This window comes from Macrobrachium rosenbergii, chromosome 28 (genome assembly GCF_040412425.1).
Source record: "Macrobrachium rosenbergii isolate ZJJX-2024 chromosome 28, ASM4041242v1, whole genome shotgun sequence".
Classification (NCBI taxonomy): domain Eukaryota; kingdom Metazoa; phylum Arthropoda; class Malacostraca; order Decapoda; family Palaemonidae; genus Macrobrachium; species Macrobrachium rosenbergii.
This window is the reverse complement of record NC_089768.1, coordinates 26042202-26063664: the sequence shown is the minus strand read 5'-3', so window position 1 is coordinate 26063664 and position 21463 is coordinate 26042202. Positions and strand designations below refer to the sequence as shown.

Genomic DNA, 21463 nt, shown 5'->3' with positions numbered 1-21463 from the left:
CATTTCGATCCTGCCTATAGTTGAGGAAATATCTATGACTCCACCAAAGGTGTCTTATATATTTATTTCCAAATAATATATGAAAATACACGTTCACACGATATATGGAGGAGCGTATCCGACTCTGTAGAAATATCCTGAAGATAATAAAATTATACAGAACGATATAATCATAACGGGAAGGTTAAAAAACAGATTACTGTTTTCTTAGGTAAGTAACACTTGTTTAATATTTTTTCTTTGATTTTTCATAATTCTAAATAAAATAATTTATAATATTAGGTAATGAAGGGCTTCAGTCGATTTCGATGTTCATAAGCACATGACTCATATCCCTCTAGATCCTTCACACAATTTCCTTCTTAATTCTTCTTTGTGGTGTGATAAATATCCTTTAAAATATAATGGCTTAATATACGATAGGATATGTCGTATGTTGAGCATTATTTTTTGCAGGATATTTACCGTGCTTTGTCTTCAAACTTTCAATACATGGGAATGGGATACAACCCTAGTAATATAGGATTTACTTCTCATTATTATTATTATTATTATTATTATTATATATATATATATATATATATATATATATATATATATTCTACTAGGGGTAGAATGAAGTCAAATGTGGATGGGTGTATAAGTGAAAGTTTGTATTGTAATTGTCAGCTGTTTATTTATGTTAGGTCTCGCTTGTGCAATGGTGCAAATGAAGAATCACTCCCTATTGCCATTGGAAACAAAAAACACCCTTACGAATGCCTCTAAGAATGAAAGTATCCTTCGAATGAAATCCCGTCGCTCAGGATACAATTCGCACTCCCCACCCTGCTTATTATAAGCTAATGCAAGTTAGTACGCTCATTAAATTCATGCACATTAGAGTTGATAACAAGGAACAAAATTCCATTTTATATTGCCGAGGAAATTGGGTTTTTGATGTAACAGTCAATTTTCTGCCCCGACGGATCCACGTCACAGAGACCCCAATTATCCGCCACTCTGTCTTCTTCTTTGTAGTTTTGACTTTGCTTACGCAGCCACGCACATCAAACGATGCTCTCATATTTGCGAGTCTTCATTTCCATTCTCTCTCTCTCTTTTTATATGAGAGCTCACTTCTATTTCACATTTTTTCTTCTTTTTTTTTTTTTTTTTTTGAGGGGGAATCGGGAGCTACTGAGTTTTACGTGCATGTCCGTATTCCTGGGAACACTGAGATATTCTCTCGCTTTCTCTATCTCTGAGAACTTGGATTAAATGCTGATAGATATATATATGCACATACTGAAACGTACATAGCACACTAACACACACACACATATATATATATTCATACAGTATATATGTATGATGTGTGTAGTTTGTTGACCTTTTGTTCTATCCTTTATAATACAAAACAATATATCAATTATTATTATTATTATTATTATTATTATTATTATTATTATTATTATTATTATTATTATTATTATTATTACTGAACAAAACCACAAGGACATTAACAAGCCAAACAATAATCCGCTTAACAGACTGTCCATTGGTAAAAAAGGAGAAAATGTAAAGAAATAGATAGCGAGCTGATAATAACAGGAGTGAATAAGAATATAATAATTAGTTGCATAATTCAACAATAATGAAAGTCAGAAAAAAATGAGTTCACCTTGTTTTAAAGTAACATAACTGTCTCTTACAAACTCGCGAGCACGACATCTATAACAGAGCTGTGAAGATTGTTCCCAGCTGAGCTGTACAAGAAACTGAAGAGTTATACGTCACGACGCCTCGAGACAATCAGCTGTGGCGAGTCTGATATTCATAAGGCGTAGATTAACGTTCTGTGCTCTCTGTTTCTTTATTGGGATCACACTTTAATTCAGTTCTCTCTAATATCTTGGTCAAATTTGAAAGAAAGTCTCTTATGGAATTAATAATGTTTGTTTTCTATTTAGTTCTTCACTGACTTTCGTATTGGGACACTTCAGAAGTATTACAATTTTTTTAGAAGTTAAAAACAATAATCTCACTAATTTTCCTTTCATAACTACAGTTCTGACATACTAAAAGCTATTCCAGTATTCGTATATATGCATATATATATATATATATATATATATATATATATATATATATATATATATATATATATATATGTGTACATGTTAAAGACATCAATATATATATATATATATATATATATATATATATATATGTGTGTACATGTACACGTTAAAGATCAATCATATATATATATATATATATATATATATATATATATATATATATATATATATATATATATATATATATATACATGTACATATTAAAGACATCAATCATGTACGTTAAAGACATGACTTTGACTCTTGAATCTATTTTTTTTCAAAATCTATGTTTATACATACATGCATACATACCTATATACATACCTACTTGCGTATACACACATATATGCATATATACACAAAATATATAATTATATGTATATATATGTGTGTGTGTGGAAAATGGTATCCCTTTTTAACTACTGGCTGCAGTGACATTTCTCTAATCTTAACCATCATAAATTTGGGATTCACTGCATACCTGTAAAGCATAAATAATCATGCTTTGCTTGGAACCACAAATATTTATTCATACGAATCAAAGCATTTATTTTTTCCGCGCTACCGGGAGTAGATAAAAAATACACATGAACTGGTATCATTTGAAGTACATTATCATTTGTACCTGAGCTTTGATATTCTGCCGGAATTTATTCTGGCGTGAATATCATGTCTTTTTGTCACCGATAGTATATTCATCCACGTTTATACCATTACTTAGTTGTTGTTTTTTTTTTTGTATCTTTGTTCGGCTATTTGAATTTTATGTTTAGTAAAATCATCTCTTTATTTTACTCGTATTAATTACTATTATTTTCAGATGGATTTAGGTCTTTCTTAACTAAAAGTAAACATTATATGAATCCCTGAGCATTAAGATAACCCATGGAATCAATAGGTGAAAAAATGTGAAGGCTGAATGAATGAATTAAATATAGATTCGAATCATCCATTCTGTCTCATGAACAGGTTCATGTCTATCGAGAAACGAATGAATAAGTAATGACTGTTTCTATTGGCATGTAATTAGAACATTCATTGCATATGCGTGAATGAACTAATGGCTTTACACATGACGATCAACTTTGAAGTCTTCGTTAGTAAGCAGGTTTCAAAATTTTCCCAGTCGTCAGCCTTTCAGAGCCTAAATTTTGAGGCTCTTGGCAACGAAAAAGTCTTATCAGCATCAAGATGCCACCAAACTTCAGTCTTGGACAATTTTGCAGTAAAAAAAAAAAAGAAAAAAAACTTACATTAATGTGTCAGATGAAAATAAAAAAAAATGACAGGCAAAAAGTGGTTGTCTGATGAGACTAGGAAAGGTATCTCTAACGATGACAAAAAAATAAAATAAACACACATTGGAGAACAAGTATATTTAGAAGCTTAACGAATACTAGCTTTATTAATCTCCACATTGGAGAGGCAGAATGAAATGGGAAAAAAAGCACGTTAAAACGAAGAAAAAAGGAGAGGCAGTATGAATCTCCGAAACTGTTTGTGCTTCTACATATTTTTGTTCTCCATTTTGTGTTTTTTTTTTTAAGCTTCAAAGATCGACAATGGTCTGTCATCATAACGATGGAAACCAGCCCTGTTGACAATGAAGAGATAAATGCAGTGAAAATATAAATGCAATGAAAAGACAAACTCCAACTGGAGAGAAGTATGGTGCCGCTGGACGAACCTTTTAAAGGTCTACAAAAAGAAGGATAAGGGAAAACAGAGAAGGAGAACTAAAAAGCACTGGGTAAACATGAGGCTTAAACGTTAAGAGTTAATGGCCCTTGATATTTGGAGAGCACTTGTGGGTGGGTGTCGGAGCAGATATATTCACAGTATGTGAAGTACTGGCGTTACTTTCATTTCTACTGAAACAACCCAAGATGCACACTTGCCCATACACACACTCGCGCACTCATACACATACATTATATATATACAGTATATACTGTATATATATGTAGTATATACATATATATGTATACATATATACACACACACACTCACACATATATATATTTATATATACATATATGCATTAACATATTTATATATATATATATATATATATATATATATATATTTATATACACATATATGTATATGTATATATATTATAATTTGTTTATTTGTTTTCTCAATTTATTTTATTTTCAGGCATTTTCAGCCTCATAATTATCTCAAAATAATATGTATCCTGGCCTTATTTAATAAACTTTAAAACAAATAAAAATATCATTTAAATGAGCACACCTTGTATGAATCCACATAAATGTACACATAAATTCAAGCGCCATAAATCAATGAATATTAAATACATAAACACACACACATATCTATATATATATATGCATATGCATATATATATATATATATATATATATATGCATATATATATACATATTTAAGTATATATATTTAAGTATATACATATATATACATACATATATATATATATATATATATATATATATATATGTATATATTCTATATATATGTATATATAAATATATATAAGAATATGTTTCTATATCTATATATATATATATATATATATGTATATATATATATATATATATATATATATATATATATATATATATATATATATATATACAGACACGCTGTAGTCTTCAAAACATACAATACTCTCCCTCCCTTCCGTACCGTTATATTTTGCTTAGCAAGGCTGTTTCTAAAGGTTAGCTCTATAAATACTTCATCTTGTAATATTAAAGGACTACATGTGTCAGTATAACATTTCAACGGAGCGAATGAAGTTTTTAAACTCCTGGGAAATCCTCCAAGTAATTTGCTCAATGTTCCAGAAATAAAATAGAATATTTATTTTCATCTTCGACGCATTGATTGGGTGCAAGGAGAATTTTTAGCACCCGGTAAGTGAATGAACGCCAAGGTAATTTCACTCTCCTTGCACTGGCTGTGGGTATTGTATCATTATTTTGACAGTTTAATTGAAAATAACGAATACGTATGTAATTGTAACAACCGCAATGCTCTCTTCAAGAACGCTTACTTTCTTGACCATACGAAGAATAACATAAAGGGGAATTTGTGTTTTAGAATCGTATATAAACTAATCTTCGCAGTTATTGTCGCTCTATAAAACGTATTCATACACTTACACACACACACACACACACACACACACACACACACACACACATATATATATATATATATATAATATATAATTTAGCCTGAGTGTAGGGCGATAGCTTCTTACTCCGGATTTTGGAAGCAGTCCCCTTAACACTTTTCTGAACGAGTAACAAGAGAAATAAAGCACTGGTAAGACTTAAATAACGGATACCCTTGCATATATTTGGACATATTCACATAAATAATTCAATCAAATCCTTACTTTACAGACTTTCGACATGAAGAGCGCACTCCTGGATTCCTCGAGTCGCCTGAATTTTGCAATACGAGATTTTATTCGAAGTTCACCTGAAGCAGTGAGAGAGAGAGAGAGAGAGAGAGAGAGAGAGAGAGAGAGAGAGAGAGAGAGAGAGAGAGAGAGAGAGAGAGAGACCTTGGTTGGGAATTTCATCTGAAATTAGGGGAAGCAACTTTTCACCGCGGTCATTGAGGAGGTGATCAGGGCTCCTCGCTCGCTCTTGACAACTTAGATTAAACTTAGTTTTTTACGTAAAGAAATGGCGGAGGAGTCGCAGCAGTAGGTAGCTCCTTTTCCTCTCGACTTTTTCTCTTCCTCTTCTCTCACTGTTTTACATAATTTTTTTTTCTTTTAGGGGGTCTCGTCTTCATCCTTCATTTTCGATATTCTTTCTGCGAGCAAAGTATATTTCGAGTGCACCACTCACACGTTCTCATTCGTTTGTTTTTATTAGATTTATTTATTTTTCCCATTCTTCCACATTTCATATTGCTCTTATTGTATTTTTCTTTCCTTCACTTTGTACAGAGGAAGTGTTTTCCAGCATCTGGTGCTATTGTTTACGAATTTTTTCTAAGTAAATTCAAATATTTCTTCGTTTTCCTTACAAATATTCATTTTTCTTTATTTCTTGACCATTTCGGTTTGTAATATGACTCTTATTATTATATATCTTATTTCTTTCCTTTTAATAAAAAATGGGAATTAAGGGTAACAAAAGGGAAAATTATTATTATATAAAGGAGCAGAACATTAATTAAAATTTTTTTCAATATCTTTGGAACCCTTATTCGTCTGAATTTTATCCTTCCTAATTCCTTCTTATGATTGCTATTTAATATTTTTTTAGCACATCCCCAAGAACTGAAATAAAACGTAAAAGAACTCAAAGAAGAACTATTTACTCATTCAAGCTTCTGATGGGAGATCTTAGCCGTAATCCCCTAATCATATTCACTATTCATCGCCCTGAATAATCACTGAAGGTGAAATCCATTTGATGGAACCCCAGTGTCCACTAAAGAGGTTTTAGATTGAAGGTGTTTGGGGAGTAACGGAGAATCGATGGCTGAGAGAGAGAGAGAGAGAGAGAGAGAGAGAGAGAGAGAGAGAGAGAGAGAGAGAGAGAGAAGGACCTCCCTCAAGGAAACATCTGGTTCTGAGTTAACTGAACTCAAGATGATCAAATATGAATGGAACTGTGAGCGAATCAGAGGAAGGGTTTCATCCACAGGTCTCTAACAGAGGCAAAATGGGTAGATGGATTTATGGATTTAAACCCAAAACCCCAGGCGATGCGGTCATGAAGATAAAATCAATGTCATGACTACGGGCTATTCTGGGAGCAAGAGCCCGCGGTGATATGGGGGACAGCTTAATCCGAAATTAATCTTAAATAACAACATTAGTGTCAAAGGAGGTCACGTGATACAGTAAGCGGACCACACACAAACTGTCTCCTACTGTAGTTATAGCCACCTACCTGATACAAAAATACTAGGGATAAATGCAGTTAAGTTCCATTTTTTTGCTCGTATATATTATGTTGAAGTTCATATCAAATACTGAAAAAAATATAAAAAGAACGAGATTTATCCAAAGAAATATGGCAAGTTGTGTGCTTTCCTATTGAAATTTTCTTAAGACGATTAAATTTTGAAAATCAAGCTGCATAAGTTTAGATGGTCAACTGTACTGCCGAAGAAAGCGCACGCCATGAAATGCCTCGTTAAAACAATATTTGTATTTCGGTTAGTTAAGTTATAACGAACTTCAACACATAGATATATCGGTTGGCAAGAGTGCTTCGTTGACAGACCTGCAACGATGCTGTCATTTGCTCATCATCCCATTCCTTTTGGTTTCTTTTGACTGTGAAATATCCAATGACATTCCTTTTCAAAATAACAGCAGTGCAGCATCTATTCATTCCAACTTAGTTTACTTTGTTACTTTTCATGAGAACATCACAGATTTGGAGTGAAATAATCAGAGAAATTCTTTCCAATGATGGATCGCAGAGGTGATCGTAAGTGTTATAAATAATTGCTTACACTAAGGATGGTCATTGTGAATTGAATGAGCACAGGAGTTTGAATATAGGAATTCTATTTCTGCTTCCATTTACCCTGGTAATTTTAGGCACGAGCTTTGCTTCCTACTTTTGGCTTTTATGTCGGATCTAGTCTAAATAAAGCCAGGTAGGAGAATAAGGTCAAATCAGGGCATAATTTCTGTCCCGACCTTCAAGTACCAAAAAGACGATACGCTGACTTTAGATTTTTATCTTTCAATAGGAACCTTGAAGCTTCTTGTGCACAGCCCTTACCAGAAATCATTTCAAGTTACAAGCAGCCTTTAAATTCAACGATTGTGTAGTTGGACTACAAATGGATTCTGTAATTTTAATTGTATTTTAGCTTCATCGGTTATTTTTAACTTCATTATAGTCTCTCGTCATGAAATAATTTGATAGTAAATTGTTTTTAGTCAGATTTCAACCAATCTCCTTTTAATGAAACTAATTTCAGAGAAGAATACCAGGAATGGCTTTGATGGAATCAAAATGGTTTGATACTATGATGCAAAAATAAATAATTTTGCTCATGTTAAAGATATTCTACAAAAGTCGGAATTTAATTTTAATTCCTAATATAATATTATACTTAATTTCTTTCACTTAATTATATGAAGCAACTCTAACATCCAGTCAAGATGCTTTTAGCATCATAAAATGAAGAAATTCTTGTAAATGTAGATGCTTCAAGATAAAGCTCATTACATCGTACACAATACTTAGTTTAAAAGGAAAACCTTGTTACCTTCAGCATAAGACGTCTAATGTAATCAAGGGAAGATTTTCAACTAAAATAACATTAAGGACGGTTTACCTTAACGTGTTCTTATTTTACTTAACTTTTTTTTCTTTCTTTTCAACAGGATCTGCAGCAGTTGACTTATAATGAAGGTAAGGAAGCCTTAATTCTCAAATGATTTAGTATATCAAAATGGAAACTGCGTGCGAGCTATCTTTACAATTATTTAAAAAAAATAGATTAGTGTCCAAAGCTCATAGATTCGTAAAAATGAAAGAGGGTCTTGAGGGAACAGTCAGGATGTGTGAAGGAACTGGAAAAGGCAGCTGGAGTAACGCTTGCTTTGTTAAGAGTTTTATAAGTTCTGAAATGGTAAAGACAAAAATAAAATAGTCCACATAGCTGCAAAGGAGACAGTGGCCACCAGACGACTATTAGTAATTTGGAAATGTTTGAAGGAAAAACGCGGAGGGGGACCTTGAAAAGATTACGGGACAACTTTAAAAGGATTTGGCAAAAAAAAAAAAGCTTAGAATATTTAAAAAACACTCAAAATATGCGGGAAGATGCATAATATCCCATGTATAGAATGGCGGCTGTTGTGATGCGGGGTTTGTTGTACGTGTTAGAAGTGGCCTTTGACCTTTTGAGTTCTTTTTATGGTACTTACAGATTTTTTTCCTATCACCATTTGCTTCAGTTAGTAAACGTCATCCGTGAAACGTAAAATATATCGAACATATATATTAAATACACCAAAATACGTAATTATACACAACAAAATTATGGATGCTCAAAGTTAAGCGCACAAAAATTAAATGGAAGATAAATACCTTTTCATTCAGGTCTACTTTCACTTTCTCCAAGTCAATCTTTCAACATTTCAAACTATTGAATGACCCTGTGCATTGTGAAATTCCATAACCAAGTTCTCTTTTCCGATGTTTGCGAGCAAACAATGCCTCGACAGTACGTTACAAAGCGGCTTTATCAGAACCACTATCAATACCGTGTTAAGCTCAATTTTATGAACAAAAATAATGTACTCTGAACTTGGCACTGAATGAAAAGGTTTCGCGTATTGTTACGATTCTTTCATACGTGTAATGATCTTCATGAATGACTAAAGGATTAAGGTAGCCTACCAGTCAAGGGGAAAGCACTAGAACTATACCTATTTCCATATTACAAATGGTTCTTTATAAATAATGGTAAATACTTCGTAGTTATAAGTTCAGCATAAACATGTTATGAAATAAAACAGTATGAATTATCTATCCATTTTAACACTTTTCAAAAATTCCAAGGCCTTTATAAGCTATCAATTTGAAATTTAAGGCCAAGACTTGATGGCTAATGCCACACAGTGCATATTCACAGCTCAACGGTGGCCAGGCAAGTAGGTGAACCAAATGCTTATGATTTATCTGAGCTAGCAGAGATACCACATTCTCTGTATTTTACCAAACTTCACAGTTCATGTTATTCCAGATGTGGCAGGCAGCAAGTCATTTCTTTTGATCTAGTGGTAAACAATGAAAGTACTTTAAAATAAACAAAACATGAAAGTATGAATGGTAGTTTAACATATCAAAGGATCCTAAAGTACAGTTGTGCTTAATACTCAAAATTACCACAAAATTAAATTTTTTTCACATAAAACGGCTTTCAAGGCAATGCCCACCACTGAAGTTAGGGCAGGACCGTTGATAGTAGCCAGCCATTCCCAGAAACCGTTGAGCACCCCTGTTGCTAGGCGATAATTCCCAGATACCCTAGACACCTGTTAAACCTTCGTCCCTCAAAACACTCGCTTAAGGACTCGAATGGACTGAGCCTTCCCAAATTTAGAAGTATCTAATTTTGACGATTAACAGTATAGATAAGTTATACTGTAGGTGTCCGTTTCTCAGATGCAGGAACCTATTGTTACGATCTGCTTCTAACACGACTTTAAGGTGAATAATTAAACCCTGACAGTTAGTCAAAATGCACAAAACTAGACATACCAACACAGAAGCACGTAAAAAATAAAGATACTTGGACAAACTAAAACAATGACTTACTGTAGAAGATAATCCTAAAGGTGTTAAGCAAGCCATAGTATCAATGGAACAGATGGTAAAGTCCATTTTATTTACAAAGTAAAAGTTTAGTAAAATACAAGGATCTTAAAAACATACCAAAACATATCTCTTGCAAGTATAAAAGAAAAGTGTAGTGTTCCACTATATCCAAGGATCTTGCAGCAGAAGACTTTATAACAAAAATAGAAAGTACCAAAATACATTGTAATTTTGATTCTCATAACTAACTATACATATAAACACAATGGATATACATACATACATGCATACATACATATCTCCATATACATCTATATATATATATATATATATATATATATATGTATGTATGTATACATGTAATACATACACACACACACACACACACACACACACACACACACATATATATATATATATATATATATATATATATATATATATATATATATATATATATATATATATATATATATATATATATATTCTGACGAAGTTTTCTGTGAAAGCAGTTATGCTGAAATATATTTATTTGGATGCATAACTGTCGACCCTTTGAACATGGAAATCCTTCATATGTGTACGAAATGATAAAAATTCTAAATCACAGCCCATCTGAAAAATAGCCCCATTCTGCCATAGAGTTCAGCACAAATTGCTAAAATGACTGTGCCACTAGTTCGTCGGGCATCCGCGTGTAACAAAAAGGAAAAAATATTTTACTGGATGAAATACAATTATATACATTCTTTCAGTCTGTGAGTACGTACACGTCAGAAACTTTACCAGTGTATGATATTTTTGTATTATTGCGTCTGACAGGAAACTGAAAGTATTCGGAGAGCCGGGTGGACCGGGGTGTGGGATTTAAGGGAAATAAATATATTGAACTTGCGTTCAGTTAGGATGACCAGGACTCTTTAACAATAATAGATGATATAATTTGTTTACTATTTATATATGAGATTTTTCTTATCTTGTTTCCTAACAGTACGTTAGCTATAATGCTAATGGCACCGGTTAAAGCTATTGACCCACTCATATATATATATATATATATATATATATATATATATATATATATATATATATATATATATATATATATATATATATATATATATATATTGCATTCTGAATTTGAAATAAATAATTTATATATACATATATATATTTTAGTAAGTTGATGTCCTATTTGGAGCTCTACTAATTATATAACCGGAGAAACCTATTCTTTCAAATATCTTGTATTTAAAATAAAATAACATGATTTTCTGAAAGATGATTATATCTTCAATGTATTTCAAAAAGTCATTTTTTTTTATCTCAATATTGCCATACCAAGAATTTCTGTTGAATGAAAGTACTGGTAATGAGGGAAGAATAAAACAATATTCCAGTTAACCAATAATGTACATTGCTGTACAAGAATCGAGAAAATAAGGAGAATATTTTTGTGGAAATGTTTCATTAAGAAAAACCTTACAAGGATATGAGTAAGCCTCCTGTTCTGTTTCCCCAGGCATCGATGGCCATTGGCTCAGGCATGGTTTGATTAATATGTATCTCTCTCTCTCTCTCTCTCTCTCTTTCTCTCATCACGGAAATGATACTCTGCTTCTTTCAGGAGGAGACAAATTGCCCTACGGCGGAGCTGAGAGGAGATACGGCAATTCCAGCCCGCAGCAACAGCACACATATTCCCAGATCCCGCACCACCGTTCCAGGCCACATAAAAGTCACGGGCAGCCCAATACGACCCATCCGCACGCTTCCAAATTACACCTGGTCAAAAGGCACGACCTGAATGGCATCCCCGTTGATGATAATTACCCCCACTTCACGGACGAGAGGCCAAATTTCCAGGTGAGTTCTATGGAAAAGTAGACGGCAATATCATTGCGGCAAATGTCTTCATTATTTCTCTCTTCCAAATTTTGGGTGACCCACGCATGCAAAGGGTATTGCAACGTTAGCTGGCAATAGTAGACACAGAGATCATATTAAACCATGGCAAGGAGTTGGGAGGTACATGCTGTTATATTTTGCAGGCTTTGAAAAAGCTTTTAATTGTCTCTCCAGTATTGCACACCAAAAATTATTGAGTGATTATGTTATCCTTGATACATTAAATGTCACTTTTATTTCAAGTCTGGTCTACTCTGGAGAACTTAAATATGAGACAGTTTGGGATTCATTTGATCCTCGAAAAGGCTTCACTCCACTTTGGATTTGCACATAAAATCTGGTGGCTCATGTCTGACAACCTGCCCTACGTTCAGATAATTTTGGATTTACTATTAATCGCAAGAAGTGTGAAGAAATGACAAGCCAGGATATTGACGTATATTGTTACTCTGTTAGTGGCGAGATGTTACTTCATGTTTAATGATTTACATATCTTTAAACAGTTTTAGGTAGCAGTTTTCCAGTAACTTTAGAGATAATACGACAGTTCCTGTGTCTAGTAAAAGTAGAGTGGGCGTAAAATTTGAAACCGTTTATAACGTCTGGGTCATAATAGATACGATCATAAGATTTTAGAGTGGGCTGGGTTGATATTTAATGAAGAATGAACAACACAATTGCTATTACCTTTAACGAATACGTCTAATTCATTTTCTGCCTCATTATAAATCTCCGTATGTCTTCATTTTTGAAACAAAAACATGTTTAAAACCTGCTTTTATGAAACTTTAAAGTTTGAGAGACATGTGACCAATAAACCAGAAATAATGCTTTCCCTTTAACTATATAACCATGATTTTATTTGTTTTTTTTACGTTTTCAAAAGGCATTACTAAAAGTTTTTTCACAAGAGGAAAATCTCTAGATTGCTTTATTCTAGAATAAACAGACTGGCTCTCCTTATAGCTCCATAATTGCCATTATATTTATTTGAAAACGTCTAATTCATCTTTAAGATCTTATTCTCATTTAAGAAATATCTAATTCAAGTTTTAATTCCACGAGGTCAGTTATAACTCTTGGCCTGAATAAGAGTCCTGGCTGAATTTCGCCGACAATACCGACATCTTCACACTCCTTTTTGAATCTAACGAAAACATTCCTGGCAGGCAGTTGAGGAGAGAGCCGATGGACTCACCAAGCGAAAGAGAGGAGACGGGAGGAAAAGGAAAAAGAAAGAGGAGAGGAAAGGCCACAGAAAAGCCCAAGGAAATTCGGGTTGGGGTAGTGACGTGGATGACGTCCTCGCAGCCCTCGTTGGGTATTCCAAGGACCCTTCTCTGTGGCGCTTCGTACACAGTGTCGTTGGTAGGTCACACTCGAATTTCATTCTGATTCCGCCCGAGGGTTTGCAGATGGGATCGGGTCTTTCCTCACTATTTCTGCAAATGTTTGCTTCATAAATCGGAGTGTTTGTTTAGTTGACTTTGTTACGTGTTTAATTCTTATTTGGTTAAAATGAAGAGAGATATATAATTTTTTTATATCCTCAAGCTCAACACGTGCGGGAATACTTTTGCAAATGTTTGCTTCATAAGTCGGAATGTTTGTTTAGTTTGACTTGGTACGTGTTTTATTTCCATTTGGTAAAAATGAAGAGAGTCTTATAATTTTTTATGCCCTCAAGCTCAACGTATGTGGAAATCGTACCAAAAGGGAAGAGGATTTTACAATTTTGAAATTTTTATTGCCATTCCTGTTTCTTTTCTTTTTCCCCATGTTTTGTAAATAACGACTTTCAAGCTACTATTTCAGTATGTGTTTAGCTTAACAACTGATTAATATTTAGCAAAATAAATACTTTCTTATTGTAAATTATATTTTCCAGAGATATTTTGAAATCCATTGCTTATTCTTTTAAATTCTGGCATATATTTTTTTCTAGACTTTTCATTCTTGTTCTGTAAAATGAACGGGATTTCTTATCTACTTAAAGTTAAGTAATCATAACCGATGTGGTCATTTCGTAATGCTGCAAGATAAAGTTATAAGATATTATAAAAATGATAAAAAAAAGTCTTGATAAAATGCTTTGAGAAAAACTTTTGCATTATTTTTAAACAAAAACTGAAATAATAAATCTAAGGAAACCTGATCCTTGAGAATGTGAGGACCAGAAGAAAGTTTATTTCGTGGTCATTTCGATCTTAACAGCTTCTTGCCCTTGTCTCCTTAAAGCCGAACTGGATTACAGCAAACAAGCATCCAACAGTAGTCCACCGTCAGGAGCAAGGCGCCACTACTCGGTGAATCATTTCAGTTCCTGGACGCCCAAGGAAATGGATACCTCAGGTAATATATCCTTCTTTTTATAAAACAGAAATAACGTTCGCGTATACGAAATCTTCGGGTATAATTTCCTTTCCTTGTAGCTAATAGCAGAAAGGACAAGTATATTTGTCATCATATTTCCATTCTAAAATAAGAACAAGGGACGAAAATCTTCAGATAATATTTCGTCTCTTTCCGAACCAAGAACAGAAAGAACAGAGAAATGGAAACCCCAGATAATATTTCGTCTCCTCCCAGACCAAGAACAGAGAAATAGAAACCTCAGGTAATATTTCGCATACTTCAGGAACTTTGAAAACAATGGACAAATACATAGGAACTTCGGGTAATATCTCCAGAGGGGAAATTCTAGGAGAAAAAGAAAAAAAAAAAGAACGAAAAACATGTAGAAAGAAAGAAAAAAGTTACTCGTCCGTGAAGGCATTGCTCTTCCTTACCTGAAGTGAAGCAGACTGTCATAAGTTTGATTAGTTTTTCATTCGGTTCGTAATCCTGCCTCGAGTTTCCGCCTTTGTGTGCTTATTGAGGGTTTTCGTGGGGGGTAAAATTGCGCAGGGTAATATAATTACCCTAAAGCCTTGATTATGTTTTCAGCTCTCTCTCTCTCTCTCTCTCTCTCTCTCTCTCTCTCTCTCTCTCTCTCTCTCTCTCTCTCTCTTTTATTTGTACCCCTAGCGCTAAAATAAATGTTAATATCACTTATTTAATTATCTTCTTTTTTCAGTGCATTTCTTTGCGAGCTTGTTAACACTGTTGCAACATAGTGTTGATTTAATTCAATGGAAAAATTCTGAATGAAACGTAGAGAAAAGATATTGCTTTTTCGGTAACGAAAAAAAAATTATAATGAAATATTACTTTTCATGATTATGAATATTTGAAAAAATAATTTTCAAGAAATGATACACCCATGGACAGAGAAGAGGCGTTCAGTGTCAATGAACGACCCGGTATCAACTGACAAGATCGTGATCGCATCACTATTTCCCTACAAATCCTATAGGTTTTTGTTTATTAGTAATGAAAAATATATATATTACACTTCTAAGCTGCTAATTTGTATATCTGTTTATCTATCTTTATGTCTTTATATGGAAGCGCGAGTCCTCATTGAAAATGCAAATCCCAGTCAGCAACCTTTTATTAGAGTATCTTCAATCATGTGTTCCTGCTGTTATTTGATTAAAGACCGTGATTGGCCTTACTGTTGTTATCCAGTCATAAATAAATTTCATTTTGATACTGTTTTTGTCATTCTAAGATTTAACTAAATCTTTTGAAAGTCAATAACCCTCAGTGAAATTTGTCCTTTATATTCCTCAGATACGAAAGGCAAGCCTGGAAAACAGAATGACAGTCGCATTCTATTCACTAGAATAGACGGTGGCAGCACTGCCGACTACGGAGGCAGTGGTGGTGGAAGAATGGATCGGGGTGATGGAAGAGAGAGAAATGATCGTGGTGAAGAAAGTGGGGGGAGTCTTCGAGATGAGAATAGTCAAGAAAGTCACGAGCGTCGTCGACTGAACACGGTGGGAAATTCTAGCTACCACGCTCCAGCCATGTCCAAAGAGAACGCTCCACCGGTTTCCCGCTTTGCAGACCAAAATTCCCAAGAGCAATTCCGGGCTTCATTCGTCGATTTAGAACAACCCCGCGCATCGCCGGCCATTGCATCGTCGACGAAAATTGTCGGCACTGGTATGAGGCCGACGCACACGCCTCATTTTATTTTCCATAAGGTCTACATTGATACGAATTACGACCCACACACGAGACAACCGTACCACAGACCCGTCCTGGCTGTCAAGGCTGTTGCGGGTGAGAAGACAAAGGCCTCTGTCCTGAGCAAAGATACTGAGAATGGCCTCCCTGATACGATGGAAACATTGGCCTATCAGCTGCCGGATGACACCTCGAGAGAGCTGCCGGATAAGCTGGAAGACCTTTTGCTTCACCAGCATCGCAACGACCAGGAAATGGATGGAGATGAGGAACAGGTCAAGATGGAAGAAGAAGGTGAGGAAGAAGAAGAAGAAGTAGAAGAAGAAGGCAGAGAGGAAAGAATAAACGACGAAGTGGAGGAGGAGAATGAGGAGGAGGAGGAGGTGGAAGAGGAGGAGGAGGAGGAAGGTGAGAATGATAAGGGAAAACAGAACCAGCAATATCACCGAACCTTGTCTAAGCCATTGTACAGGAGAGGCAAAGATAAAGAGTTTCTGAGAAGAGAGCTTCAAAAGGACTGGTCGGAGGACGATGATAGGGCACTGGAGGACTCCTTCGATAGTGAAGGATGGCGGGATGTCAGTAACAGGCGTCACAGCCGGAGACATTTCCTTCACCGCCTTCGACAGTTGCAGTCTTTTGAGGTGAGTCCTGCAAGGGGGGTTTTTTGTCACTGTATTATTGATAATTACTGTCCAGAAGAAATCACCCAGTGAACCTGATTCTGACAAGTTCCTCGAGTATTTCAAAATACATTTGATGAATTAAAATGATAGAATCAGACAATCCTTATCTCATATCATTTAAAGATAATACTTGGCATAGCTGTTCATATGTTTGTGGTCTATTCACTACAATCCAATTTCTACCTTACAGTGCATCTTATACATTTGTATTTTTTTCCTTTCAGAGTCAATTAAAGTTTCTAAGACGGTGGCAAGAGAGATTATTGAGAAAACGTAATCAGTGGGCTCCCTATTATCACATGTCTATGACTTGAGTAAACACGGCTCTTTTCTAAATGTATATGTGCCACAACAAATATAGGCTGCCAATAATCCAGTTTTCTATAAAAGTGAGAGTAAATAAGTGTTCTGCAGAAGCAGTGCAAGCAGATGTTCTCATGGAATCTGAAACGTTATGACACTTCTTTTGCCCATTTCTGGAGTTACGATTCACAGGTAAAACACTAAAGAATTCATCATTCACTGAAACGAGTTGGGAAATGTTTTACTGGTAATAATTCCTCAACTCTGGATGATCTGCCATTGGACTGTAATTAACCTCTGATGTGTATTCGATGTGGTCGTAAGGTGGATTATTCATGCCTATCAATTTTTTTTTTTTTTTTTGCATAAACTGCCTAAATCTATACATTTCAGTTAATTGCTTTCTGCTTCAAGGGTGACGTCAGAAATTGGACTAGAATGTACACAAAAGTATTGTTTGTTACATTCTCGGATATTCAAGTTGAAGTGAAATATTGAGAGGATGATGAGCAAGTAGTAAGTCAAAAACCAAATTTGTAATCAATTTTAGTGTTGGCTTTAAGATACTGTCTTCATTTTAAAGCGGAATGGTAGAGATGAATAGAATCTAAATCTTTTTTTAAATTCGGTCACATTTTTTGGGACTGTATAGTTGTTGAAACTTCCTCAGGTCTGAGGTCTGGCAGCCTGCCTTCGATGTGGTGTTACAAGTTAAGCAAGTCATAATCCAAGAGTGGTAGACTCATAAGTTATACAACAAATTTAAAAAAAAAAACATTGGATATTCCACTAGCTGGAAGGATTTTCTTTAAAGGAATACAGACTTTGTCATCCCATCCTAGCAGTATTACAGTTATTTCTTTATGAGTTGTTATAACATAAAAAACCTTTTATCATCATGGTTATCACCAGCGAGAATAATAATGCTGTTTAAAGACACCAGAGAAAGTATTCCATTTTGACATTCTTGCCTTTCAAACTTTGAGGTTATCACAGCCATAAAAAAGTATATTTTTTTGATAATACCATTTTAACACTGCTGCAGTAATCTTTATCATAATTACAAATATTAGAATACGTCAATTTTGCCTTTACAATCACCACATTTCTCGAACAAAAAATTAATTAAATGATTTCATAACTGAATACATTGCACCACTAATGACCTTTTTCATCAGTATTAATAACGTAGAAAATGTTTCAGTAGACAGAATGATTCTTATTGTATCATACAACTCGGAGTTAATCATTTCTATTTTGAATTAAAAGTAAAATCGACTGCATTTATTTCATTGTTGATAATACATAATATTGTTGTTAGAGTGAAATAATTAGAAAACTTATATAAAATCAACTAGTTTCCTCTTTCATATCATTTGTATATTAGGATAAATGCCTAAATACGTTCTTGTTGTAACTCACTCGTACTCTGTAACATCATGATGGGGAATATTTATCTCCTTATCACGTATATTTATACAACTTTTGAACCGGAAAGTAATTTTTGCATATTTCTCATATAAGAACATTGTTTAAATAAATTCATTTACGTAAACAAATCCATATTTAAAACACTTCTACCACATTCAGGCAGACATGGACAAATATAATCACAGGATTACGCTCATAAACACACAGACAATTATATACTTCTACAAATAACTATTTATACACCTGACAGTATCTTATATAACAATAAACTGTAAACATTCTGGTCACTTTCGTTTTCATACATACATCATACGAAGTCACAGACGCATGCACAAACACATACTTATATATTTACATACGCACACACACACACACACACACACACACACACACACACATATATATATATATATATATATATATATATATATATATATATATATATATGAATAGTGGCAATGACCTCATAACTTCCGAAAACTTCCTCGCGCTTCTGTTGGATACGCTTGACGCTTATTACTACTAGCCAAAATCCGAGAGAGAAATAAACAAACAACGATTCCTCCCAAGGCAGGATGCGTCTTCGTAGGAAGCCTGTTGTCTTCTCCTAGTTGATCCTTCGTGCGCGGGTTCGCTTCTTGCCGCAGGAGGTGGAAGGTTACTTATTTATTTCCTGCTCAGATATACTCGTATGCTTGGATGCATAAGCGTATTGAATAAAAGTGCAAGGTAGTTAAGTAACTTAAGAGGGCATTATGGCTATTACCAATGCATATATAGGGTATCTGGTAAAAGTGATTAGTAGATAATAAATACATACTTTAGTACATTGATAATAAATACATATATATATATATACATTCATGTATATATTTATATATATATATGTATATATATATATATATATATATATATATATATATATATATATATATATATATATATATATATATATATATAATATATATATATATAAAATATATATATATATATATATATATATATATATATATATATATATATATAAGGTCTAACAAAAATCATGCATTAAATCATAATAACAATCTTATATTAATTACAGCACATAATTACTTGATCATCAACATTTACTACAGATTTAAATCAAATTCAACATTCTAATTAAACCTGGCCATTCATTTCCTCATTCCAGTAAAATTTCATTTGTTTCACCTAGGTCATTCGATAGACACATTACGAAAATGTCTTTCGGAAGTCACTACTTTGGACACGAAATAAAAAAAAAGGTGGATTTTCATGTGTTTTGTGAATGAATGGTTGTTGTGTGCTTAGGGATATATCTAGCAATTTTGTTGTATCAAGTTAATGATATAAAGAAATAAAACTGTCGTTTATCCGTGTATAGAATGGTCTATTATAGAATTCATATGTGAATAAGTGAGCTATTTTCGTAAACAAGAGGGAGTTTATAAATAGTGCTAAGGTGTGAATAAAAGTATTAGACCAAATGTCAGGATATGTATTTGTAGAATATAATTAAATATATCTTTTCATGCAGTTGTTTCCATTCACCCCCCCAAGAAACAAGATTTTCGTCTGCTTTCTTAAGAGGCTTTTAGTTGGAAAGTGAAAGTATAGATAAAACCATGCTTAATATAAAAGAATTTTATTTCGTTGACAACGTTTCCAGTGCTAAAAGTACCCTGATATGAAACAGTTCCTTAATCACAGTTATATCAATAAACGAAGTCGATACAAAAGCCACTGTGGTTAATCACAAAAAACAACAATAACTACTACAAATAACCAATAGTAACCAATAGTTCTCTCTCAAAGATTTTTACTAACTCCGACATACACCAACACGTATATATATATATATATATATATATATATATATATATATATATATATATATATATATATATATATATATATATATATATATATATGTGTATATTTATACATTAATATAATATGTACTGTGTATATTTATATATTAATATAAATATATATATATATATATATATATATATATATATATATATATATATATATATATATATATATATATATATATATACATATACGTATACACACACACACACACATATACATATATATATAATATATATATATATATATATATATATATATATATATATATATATATATATATATATATATGTCTCACCAGCAACTGAGTGGTCGACGATAACTAATGCGAAAACATCTGTCCCTGGTCCCTCATCACCTAACGAAGTTGTTTAGAAAATTTGGCCGTAATTAGAAAAAGGTTAAAGTAATATTAGGTTTCGGGGCAGAGTAATCCGCCTGGCTAGAGAATCTAATATGGACCAGAGATACACGAAAAACGTGATGATGGCTGGTGAGGCCAACCCATGGCACATCTTTTTCCACATTTTACCTTTTAATGATCCGATTGTTTAATAAGAGGCAAACTGAACCTTGAAATGCATTACTATCATAATATTTAAAAAAAAAAAAGCCTTGATGGAAATATAAATATCGATGTTCTTGTTTCGCCTGTTGAAGATTTTCTCCAAAGGATATAACAGACAACATAAATGAAAAGAACGACCAGTTGTATCAGTAATTATGTCATGTGTCTGACCAGGGAATTAATGATGTACAGTAGGGCATTATG

The 21463-nt window shown here is 33.3% G+C and overlaps 1 protein-coding gene across 2 annotated transcripts in view; it reads left to right on the top strand.

The window, feature by feature from the left end:
* LOC136854142 (uncharacterized) overlaps window positions 1-18160 on the top strand; it is a 76941-nt gene extending 58781 nt beyond the window's left edge. For both annotated transcript variants that reach the window (XM_067130371.1, XM_067130370.1), the window contains exons 4-9: window positions 8470-8497; window positions 12039-12277; window positions 13489-13687; window positions 14558-14671; window positions 15995-17040; window positions 17307-18160. In XM_067130371.1, the coding sequence (XP_066986472.1) occupies window positions 8470-8497; window positions 12039-12277; window positions 13489-13687; window positions 14558-14671; window positions 15995-17040; window positions 17307-17396 (1716 nt within the window). In that variant the 3' untranslated portion in view covers window positions 17397-18160. The remainder of the gene's footprint in view (window positions 1-8469; window positions 8498-12038; window positions 12278-13488; window positions 13688-14557; window positions 14672-15994; window positions 17041-17306) is intronic.
* Window positions 18161-21463: the final 3303 nt, after the last annotated feature.